Raw genomic sequence first — 10,058 nt, 5'->3', positions numbered from 1 at the left:
TAAACCTCCTCTAGTAATGTGGTATTCCACATTCCCCCCACCCCCCTTTTTTTTCTTTGCTGTTTGTCACAGTTTTTGCTTCTCATGGGTAGAAGGAGAGGAAGGGGAACATTAGAAGTGAACTTAAAATGTGGTATTTTTCAGTTTGCTCACCCCTTTATTTGCTGGAGGAGCAGAGACAAACTGATTAAACAGTGGTCCTTCAGTGTAGGGAGCTGGCAGTGATTAGAGGTGCTGTGGATCTTAGCAGCTGGGTTGAAGGAGACATAAAACCAGATTAATTTCTCCTGGAGGTGTGCTGGAATTGCAGCTCTCCCAAGGCAATTTGGTCTTTGCAGTTACCTGTCAGAGTGTGGCTAGAAAAGAGTCAATAGCTGAAGCAGTCAGTGTTAGCTGAGAGTGAAGCAGAGGGGTTGCAGGACCCTGGTTTCATGTTTTGCACCTCAATGGAGCTCAGCTGCTGGGGAGGTGGGGAAGACCCCCGACTGGTGGGCTGCCCACAGGTGCACCTGGGATGCTGGGGTGCTCTAGTCTTTGGGCTGGAGGGACTCGATGCCTCCACGCCTGGGACTGAGCTGCTTGTTCTTGCAAGGACTGCTCCGTGGCAGGGAAGGGAAAAGAGGTGTAGGTGGCAGGGAACTGGGGACATTTCCCCCTGCACTATACCTGTTACCCTGGAGACACATCTCTGCCTTTTAAAAGTGATGCATTTCAGAAATGAGAGGCTGTTGCCTGCTTTTAAATCTGTTCCTCTACTCTGTTTGGGTCTCTGGCTAGCAGTGCAGAGAGGGTCTTTCAGATCAAACCTATCAGACCAGCTACCTCAGGGAGGGAGTTCATCTGCCCCCTCTGCTGCACCTCCTCTGCCTGCCTGCTCCTCTGAGGGCAATTTGCAGCTCTGCTGGGTGGAAACTGGGGCATCTCTGAAACAGCTTCTTTCATCTTATTCTGAAAGGCCTTACATCCTCCTGCTTAACATTTTGGAGGGTTATTTTGGTAGTAAAAACAAGAGCATTGTGGGCTGGGATGAGTGGAACCCAGGAGGTAACCCTGCCTTTGCACTGCCCTCCTTTTTAAGGGCTGTAACAAGGTGAGCTGGCTTCTGCCTGTATAGGTTGGGCAGCAGTCTCAAACCAGTAGATGTTTTCTTGTAATGCTCTGGCAATATTCCTGGAATGTGTCCAGGAATCTGTTTGAAAGCGAAAGTTGAGGTGATCAACACAACCATTTGGGTAGGCTCACCCCAGCAGGGCCAGGAGATACCTCTCTAAGACCACTCATTTCCACCTCAAAAATTTCCCCTGAAAAATGCTGCAACAGTGTCAGCATTTCAACAATTTTTTTTTAGTATAAATACATAAATGCTGCTATGGTCAGTGGCCAGGAACTGTTAGTTCCCAATTTCCCTTACCCCCGCCCCGGCTCTGACTAATCCTTATCACCTACTGAACAGCTGGTAGGAAGCAGAGTATACACACATATATGTGTATGTTCGCACACACACATTTTAATATTTGCATGTTATACATATATGGGGGAGTGGGAGAGGAAGATGCACTAGCAGTGTTTCATTCCTGCCAGAATGCTTTACAGGACGGTGCCTGCCCTCTCCAGCTGCACAGCACAGACCTGTGCTCAGCCTCCACACACGATGCAGCTGTTTTTCTGGTCCCTTGCAGCAGCAGCTGAGTGATGCTCTCATTCTATCCGGCAGGAGGAGCCGGGAGCCGTGCTGCCAGGACGGAGGTCATCGCTCAGCCGGGTCTGCTACCTGACCATGGGTCTGCTCGTCCTGCTCCTGGGCCTGGTCTTTGTATCCATGTATGTGTACAGATACTTCTTCATCACCCAGGTAGGAGCGAGTTGGGAAGGGCTGCTGGCTCTTCAGCTGGAGCAGCCAGACAAGCTGCTTCATTTGGCCTTTGAAGGAGGTGATGAGATTGTCCTGAAGGGGTAGGCTCAGACTCACCCCCATCCCAACTGCCAAGAACAGCCTTCCAGAAATCCTCCTCTTCCCCTCCCTTGTAACTTTGTCTTGCTTTTTCTTTTTTTAACTCCATAAAAATACCCTGCCAGTTCTGCTCTGTAAATCCAACACCACTGCTCTCAGGGCTAAGCCCGTTCAAAGCACGGCTGGTTGTGAGGGGAGAGCAGGGAGAAACAGGCAAGGCAAAGCAGCCTTCTGCAGTGGGTTTTACTGGTCCTAGCACAGCAAAACTGTGTAGGCATAACAAAAATAGGTGCTGCTATTAATAAAGCAAGTGGAGAAGCGAAAATAAGTGGGAGATGGTATGGAAGGTGAGCCCTTGACCTGTGTTAAATTCAGCACCTTGTCTTCCATGCGCTTGTTGCAAAGCCTGGCCTGGTTGAGGCGTGAGGTCAGTGGCCTCGTGGTGGGTCAGAGCAGGGGTACTGAGATGGGGCAGAGCTGCTTTTTAAGGAGGAGACTGCTGAGCTCTGTGGCTTGCTGAGTGTTTAGCCAAGAAACCCCAGATCATCAATTTGTGCTGAAGCCCTAATTCTGCTGTTACTGAATGAGCTCTCCCAGGACCACTGGCTGCCTTCATCTGTGGCCAGCACTTATCCACTCAGCAATATAGTCTTCTTATACACTCCCGTGCTCCGTAAATTTTCTTACTGTCAAATCAGTTTGCAATCTTTGTTTAAAGATACATCAGTGCTTAATTAGCCATGCTCATTTATATCTGAACTGGAAACCCTGTGACAACTGCAGGGCTGCTCACCCCTCACACACACTGCTGTTACTGTGGTGGGACCCTCTCACCAGGCTTTTGGTGTACACACTTAGGAGAAGAAGCCGCAGATGCTGAGGGAAGGTTATAGGCCAGGTTATGGACAGTATTCCAACCACCACTGGTCAATGACCTACCCTTGGAGCATGCTGAGCCCCTCTGGGAAATGCCCACTAGTCTATTTGGAGCCACCCATTGTCACCCCCTGTGATACCAAACGGCAGCTTTGATCCAACCCCATGGCAAACCTCGTTCAGCATGGTCAGGGATGCTCTGGGGACCAGGCTACTGGGACCTTTATGTTACAAATATGTAAGGGGTGAGTGTCAGGGAGATGGAGTTAGGCTTTTCTCAGTGATGACCAGTGATAGAACAAGGGGTAATGGGTGTAAATTGGAGCATAGGAGGTTCAAGGTGAATATCCGAAAAAATTTTTTTACTGTAAGAGTGACAGAGCACTGGAACAGGCTGCCCAGGGAGGTTGTGGAGTCTCCCTCACTGGAGACATTCAAAACCCACCTGGATGAGTTCCTGTTTGATGTACTCTAGGTGACCCTGCTCTGGCAGGGGGGTTGGACTGGATGATCTCTCGAGGTCCCTTCCAGCCCCTAAGATTCTATGATTCTATGATTCTATGAATGGCTGCAGTTTGTCCCTGTTTGTCCCTTTGTGCTCAGACTTCATTACTCTGTGTTAGCTCTTTTGCTCAGAGCTTGTGCTTCTGGAGCCCTGGAGAGCAGCAGCTCCTGTTTTGCAGTGAGGTGAAGCTGCTTTGTGGTACATTTGCCATATACAAGTTACAAATGCCTTTAAAAATTACACTCTGTTGGCCCCAAGCTTATATGCCCTATGTAGAAAAATGCAGTTACTGGAAGCCATGTCTATGGAGGGATGTGAACAGCTTGGTTATGAAATCTAAAAGCCTACATGCAGTCATGTTGTTTTTCTGAATGACCCCTTGTAAAATCAGACACAGGGAAGCCTTTATTCCATTTGGACCTGGCTATCAAGAAGGGGAAGACCTTGTCATTTCACAAGGGTGTTTTGCACTGCCATCGTCAAGAAGGGTTAATGGTGAAGAGACTGATCCTGAAGTATTCTCTAGTGTTTGAAAAGGGTGTTTTTACCCAGTATGGGTACACTTCTTCCTGTGTTTGCTGTAGTTGTTAGTGGGGTGTGTGAGTGTTGTCCCTCCACCTGGGTCTCGTCCCCACAGCTGCCCCATGAGCGCGTGTTTCCCTGCCGCGTCCTGTACGAAGACTCGCTCTACTCGCCGTTCAAAGGGCAGCTGGAGTTGCACGAAGATGTCAAGATTTACCTGGAGGAGAACTATGAGCAAATCAATGTCCCAGTGCCCCAGTTTGGAGGGAGCGACCCAGCAGATATCATCCACGATTTCCAGCGAGTAAGGAGCTCTCGGGACCTTTGTGGGTGCAGCGCAGGGTGCACTGGCACAGTGCTCATGGCCTAGTGCTGTCCCTGTTGTCACTTATGTCTATAATGACCTTGTTACCAAGCTGTCCTCCTTCCCCAGGCCCACTTGTCTTGCCTGGTGAGGAGGTCCTTGGAGACATTTCTTGCTTAAAGGAGTTTCCTGTCTTCCCTCAATTCCCTATTTTCACCCATCTTCACTGCCGCATTTCATTGCAAAAGGCTCAGTTGTTGATTTTTGTGCTTGGAACACAGGGTCTGACTGCTTATCATGACATAACGCTGGATAAGTGCTACGTCATTGAGCTGAACACCACTATCGTGATGCCTCCTCGCAACCTGTGGGAGCTGCTGGTTAACGTGAAGGTACAGCTGCTTATTTTGCATGCTTTTCTTCAGTTGGCTCCTGGGTGCCAGCTAGAAGCTCATGGGAAACCAAAACTGCTGTGTCTGTGGAAGTAAGCCTTGCCTGACAGAGCTGAGGCTTTACATAAGGCAAAGGCTTCAGGGGATTTTGCTGAAATAACTCATTTTGCAGACAGCACAGTAACACTGGCATGATGGATCATCAACCTGCCCAGGGTGACACAGAGAAGCAACAGATTCCTCCCCTCTGGTGTTTACCCATAATAGGAATCAAGGAAAAAAACAGAACACAAAATCTCTCCTTTCACTCTAGCTGTGGTTACCCCTTTGAGTTGCCATTTGCAGAGGTCTCCGTGTCCCATGGAGAACACCAGGCCTTCAGCTTCCACCCTTTGGGTGGGGAGGGGAGAAATTGGTGCTGCCTTCCCTGCTGTCCTGAGGGCTGCAGGAGTGGACTTGGGCTAATGCAGTTTTGCTCACAGCAGGCGTTTTGATTTGGTTTAGTACCAGCAAGTTTGTTCAGTTCAGAAGTCCCTGTTGCTATTGCAGTGGCTGGAAACAGTCTTCTCAAAATAGAGCACTGTTTAATCTTAGCAGCAGGAAAAAAAACAACAGGATTTTTAAGACTGCAAAAGGTCCATATTTATCTCAGTCTTTTGCAGGTAGAGCAAAGCACTGACTCTGTGTCTCTTATTCCCTTATGTGAGGATATATTAAAGAAAAGAAAAAGCCCCAACAATCTAACTTTTACTCTTTCTTAAATTCTTTTTACTCACTTGCTGCTACATGCAGTGTGATGAACTTTGTAGGGGTTAAGCTCAGAGACAAAAGGTTGTGTTTTGAGAGATGCCTGATCTCCAGTCTTTGTCAAACTCCCAGTTTGTCTTCACATTTTCATGCAGTGTGACTGCCTGGTGAATGTGCTGGGAACCCTGCTGGGATACAACACTCATTTATTTACAGTTTGCTCCAAATCAGCCACAGCTTCTGACCATGGCAATTGGCCAGTCCTGGGGGCAGAGGAAAATGGAAAAGCAGGATTGCACAAGCTGACAGCAGAGCCACAGAAAAAAACTGAGAGACTGGGGATGCTGGACACATTCTAAAATAAGAGATATAAAACCGCAGTCAATGAAAATTATTTTTTCTCTTTATCAGAAGTTGCATTTTTATCCCTTGTTAGTGCAGTCAAAATAGTATTGCATGTTTGATTTTTTAAAGAGAGCACAAAGCAGATGTGGGTTTAAATAATTTTCTGATTATTGGAGTAAGTGTCTGATCTGTCTGTGGAGGTTTTTAACATACACCTTAGAGACATTGCTTTTAAGTGTTTAGCTTGGTCTTGAGCTCAGAAAAGGGGGGTTTTTTTTGTCACAAGGACAGAAGTGGTAGAAGAGGTTGCCCGAGGAGGTTGTGCTGCCTCTGTCAGGCAGAGAGATTTCTCCTTCCTGTGAGGGATCTTTATCACCCGATGACTTGGCCTCCTGCTCTGAAGTCTTCCTGTCTGCATGCTGGATGACCTGCATTTGTCCTTGGACTTGGAGACTTTTACTTTGCTCCTCCTTTTATCTTTTCCGCTCCTCTGAATCCAGTCAAGTCTCCAATGGATGAGACTAGTTTCCAGCTGAAAGTTTGGTTTTGAAGATGTCCAGTGGCTTCAGGCCTGTTTGTAGGGCCAAACTCCAGGCCAGGAAATAGCATCAGAGGTTTGTGCCAGCAGACTGTGGCAGCACAGGGCATCAGTGAACCTCCTTTGCCCTTCCTCTCCAGCCAGCCTGGTGCCCAGGTGCTCCTTAGTGCTGTGGCTGCTGCATGCCCTGTGCCTGCTCTGCCATCCCTGCTGTGCCTGGGCATGGCTGTGCCAGACCCCATGCAGGTCTTTGCCCTGCTGTCACCATCTATGTTACCAGGCCTCTCATGTCTGATTTTCGCCTGTGAATGGCAGCTTTGCTACTTCCTGCAGACTTTGTTACTTGTAGTTGTAATGGTTCAGTGAACAGCTCCCCAGGAGCAGCAGCAGGAAGTTGGAGGTGACCCAGTTAAATGGTGGGTGATCTTTTGCAGATCAGTGCTCTAGTTTTCTTAAAACTCTCGGTGGAGAATTGAAGGTATTGTGCTTGTTGCACAGTCCTGCGCTGGAGGTGCAATGATTCCTGACTACTTCAGCTGCCACAGATACTTAAGTCTAGAACAGCAAAGAAACAGGATCATGTGCATATGTCTCTCTAAGCCCTGTCTCCATGTCAAAGGTACGGAAAATCTTGAGTCCCAGCCCCAGGTGTTAAAAAGGACAGCTTTTGCCAGTGACAGCACGTATTGTATGCCCTCTCCTGCACTCTACCACTGAGAATCAATACTTGAATGTCTTGCAGAACTGGTGTGTTAGTGTAGTACAAACTTCCCCTGATGGCTGGTCCTCCAGCACTAGAGGAGAGCTCTATCGATCCATCAGGCTGTGCCAGCGCTGAGTTAAGACAGCCTGTTCCTGGGTACATCTCTATGGAGATAACTAGTCCTGAGGTGGAAATTGAAGAGGTTGTATTTGAATTTGTGCTGTTGTTGCTTGTTTTCCCCTTGATTATATTGGCCCTGGGATCTGCTGGTTCTTTTATTTCTTTGTCTCTTCTAAAGGAACCAGAAGTCTTTGCTTCATGGCCTAGTTCATATCTAGTCTGCTCAGAAGGGTCTCCCTGGCTAAGCTGTACTTGTAACACAGCTGCTTCTTGGCACAGTTGTGCCCATACAGCTGTGAGGTGGCCTGAGCACCCAGGGATCAGCTTGCAGATCCCATCTCTAGGCCCTGCTCACGTGGGGTCTAAGGGCAGGAGATCATTGTGGCCATGTTGAATGGACCAAGCAGGAAATGTGGAAAACTCAGGAAACCCTTGGAATCTGAGCAGGGCTGGCATTTTTGTTTCTTACTTCTTGAAGTAAATGCAAATTGTGCATTTTCGGTGACATTCCTGGCATTTTGGTTGAGTCTTGATCCCTCTCCAGATGTTTGTTCTGCTCTCAGAGTTACAGCTCTACACACCCTCCTTTAAAACTGGGGTTGATCCTACACTGGTTTTAACCCTTACATGAACATTCAATTTTTGGATCTAATCCATTTTGTGTGCTCTGTGCTAGTTGCATGGGGCAGTTTACTGCGAGGACAGAGAAGCACCTTCATGGACCTTTGTGAGTGCAGTTTGAGCCTTCAAACAGTGAATTTTCTGCAGTTTGGGTGGCCTTGGTGCTCTACATGAGACAGTTTGGCTTGAGGAGGATGGTGGCACTGGCTGTGCTTTATTTTGGTGTAAACTGTGTCATTTCAGAAAGGGACATACCTGCCTCAGACATACATAATTCAGGAGGAGATGATTGCGACTGAGCATGTCAGTGACATGGAGCAGCTCGGCTCCTTCATCTACCGCCTCTGCAGCGGCAAGGAGACCTACAGGCTGAAGCGGAGAAGCGCCAGGAGACGTAAGAGCCTGGCTGTGCTCGGCTGTGCTCAGCTGTCCTAACCTGCTTCCCCCATCACACTCATTATTTCTGCTGCTACAGCCATGCTGGCCCCTTCATGGCGAGAGGGGATGTCTCCCTGTGGGTGTAAGCACACAGGAGGTCATTTGAGGTGTTTCCCATCTAAATAATCCAAACCCAAATCTGGGACGATGCTGCTGCAAACAGGTGCTGACTGCTGGGTTTCTGTCATCTGTCACCCTAGCAGAAACACTGATAAAATGGTTGCAGGAACCAGCAGTTCATTTATTATATCTGGGCTCCTGGGGCTGAACTAATAGCAGTGCTGTTGGGAAGGGTTTGGAAAGTTTCCCTAATGGAGACACCCTCTTCGGTGGCAGCTGTTGAGAGCAGATTAGATTTGCAAATTGCTTTTAATTAATTAAGTTCCTAATAATATAGAAAAAGTTCTGAAGAGGTAACATTGGATTACCTTAAAATGATTTCCTGAAAATCAGTAATATGTGTCTTACATACAAATTCTAGTGTTGCAGAAAAAAAACTCCTTGATTTCAGTATTTGTGTTCATTTGGTTTTAGATAGTGGTGTACTTAAAGGCTCTCCTGAAACAGGAAGCTACAGTCAGTTTGGGTTTGGATCTCTGGGGAAGCTGAGTGTGTTTGGCCGCAGAGGTCCCCGTGGCTGTAGTTTGTGGCTGGTTTCCCAACAGGAGCTGCTGGCACACTGGCTGCTGCTCCCATGGAACTAGGGTTGCCATAAGAGGGGAGCAGCTGCCTGGCAGAGCTGCCCAGAGCTCAGGGCCTACATTTAAGGGCATGGGGAGCATTACTTGTTTCCCAGGGAGACTGAGGCCATAGCAGGGTCACTGCATGTGGGGATACAAACAGCCTGAGGGGTGGTGATTTTAAGCCTTCCTTGGCTACATTCAGAGCTGTGCTTTGTGCCATCCTGAGACTGCTGGTTTCATGGGGCTTTCTGGTCTACTGAGATGCTGTCAGTTGAAGCCAGCTGTTCCCAAGCATCTTCCTCAGCTCATGAAACCTCTTACTGCAAGGCCATGGCCTATAGAATATTCTTTCAAAAACTGGAATATGCCACTTTTCTTTGTTGTTCCTGCCTTCCAGTGTTCAATGGTTATGTACCACCTGCTTTTCTTTCCTGCTCTTGTAGATTATCACGTGTTGAATTTCCCCTCTCCTTCAATCACTTTTAGGTATCAGTCGACGCGAGGCTGGAAACTGTCGTCGTATTCGTCACTTGGAAAACACTTTTGTGGTTGAAACTGTTATCTGCACAAAGTCATGAAGCCACTCTCCTGATGCAACCTTCCTTGGCTTTGCTTGCACACACATGCTCTCATCCCTCTCTTTAGACATGGTGATCTTGTCTTACTTTTTTACTCCCTGCCCTTCTTGTGCAGCTCTAACCTCTTGGGTCTGTTGTGGCCTCACAGTGGATTCTCTCCTCTCCCTGCTACCTACCTGAGACATTTCCTGGGCTTAAATTTACACAGTGGTCAAAGATAACCTGGGAGTAGATGCAGCTTCTTCCACACCACCGGATTGGAATCTCTTTTAGAAGCAGTTTTGGGGTAGAAGGGATGGCTGAGAAATAGGAGTGCTGGGAAACAGGTGCTCTTCTGCAGGCTGAGCCATTTCAGGCTGGTGCAGTGCTTTGAGGCTGCCTTGACACCAGAACGGGAGGTGTATGTCCAAGAGGAGGGTTACCATTTTGATGTTGATATAATGACCAGAAATATGTAACCAGATGCAGTTGGGAAAAGAACATTTGTGAGGCTATAGACAGGCTGATTCAGAAAGCTCAGCAGAGGGGGGGTTCCTGCCCAAACCATACTGTGGTTGTCCCAGCTTGCTTTGTGCTGTCCCCACGAAGATGAGATTTCTGTGTTGTTTTTATAGTGGCTCCCAGACTCACCCCTCACCACGTCTCCTCCTCAACACAGTGGGGCTCAGCGTGACCCATGGAGCAATGCAGGGTCTCCTAGTGGGTGTCCAGGGTGGGCAGAAGGCCAGGGCAAAG

General features: G+C 48.1%; 1 protein-coding gene across 1 annotated transcript; it reads left to right on the top strand.

Annotated features, from left to right (window-relative positions):
- The first annotated feature begins 1,720 nt into the window (after nucleotides 1-1,720).
- Nucleotides 1,721-9,600, top strand: ITM2C (integral membrane protein 2C). The gene is made up of 5 exons (XM_010005073.1): nucleotides 1,721-1,852; nucleotides 3,970-4,158; nucleotides 4,440-4,550; nucleotides 7,868-8,018; nucleotides 9,232-9,600. The coding sequence occupies exons 1-5, from the start codon at nucleotides 1,778-1,780 to the stop codon at nucleotides 9,321-9,323; spliced, it is 618 nt and encodes a 205-aa protein (XP_010003375.1). The 5' UTR covers nucleotides 1,721-1,777; the 3' UTR covers nucleotides 9,324-9,600.
- Nucleotides 9,601-10,058: the final 458 nt, after the last annotated feature.

This window comes from Chaetura pelagica, unplaced genomic scaffold (assembly GCF_000747805.2).
Source record: "Chaetura pelagica isolate M959 unplaced genomic scaffold, ChaPel_1.0 scaffold219, whole genome shotgun sequence".
In the NCBI taxonomy this organism is placed as follows: domain Eukaryota; kingdom Metazoa; phylum Chordata; class Aves; order Apodiformes; family Apodidae; genus Chaetura; species Chaetura pelagica.
Note: the sequence above shows the minus strand (reverse complement) of the source record. Positions and strands in the feature narration are given on the sequence as shown.

What these genes read in the sequence shown, in the direction of transcription:
- ITM2C (XM_010005073.1), top strand. Translation starts at nt 1,778, where the DNA reads ATGGGTCTGCTCGTCCTGCTCCTGGGCCTGGTCTTTGTATCCATGTAT. An exon ending in TCATCCACGATTTCCAGCGA is followed by an intron (nt 4,159 to 4,439) that starts GTAAGGAGCTCT and finishes CTTGGAACACAG; the next exon opens with GGTCTGACTGCTTATCATGA. An exon ending in AGCTGCTGGTTAACGTGAAG is followed by an intron (nt 4,551 to 7,867) that starts GTACAGCTGCTT and finishes GTGTCATTTCAG; the next exon opens with AAAGGGACATACCTGCCTCA.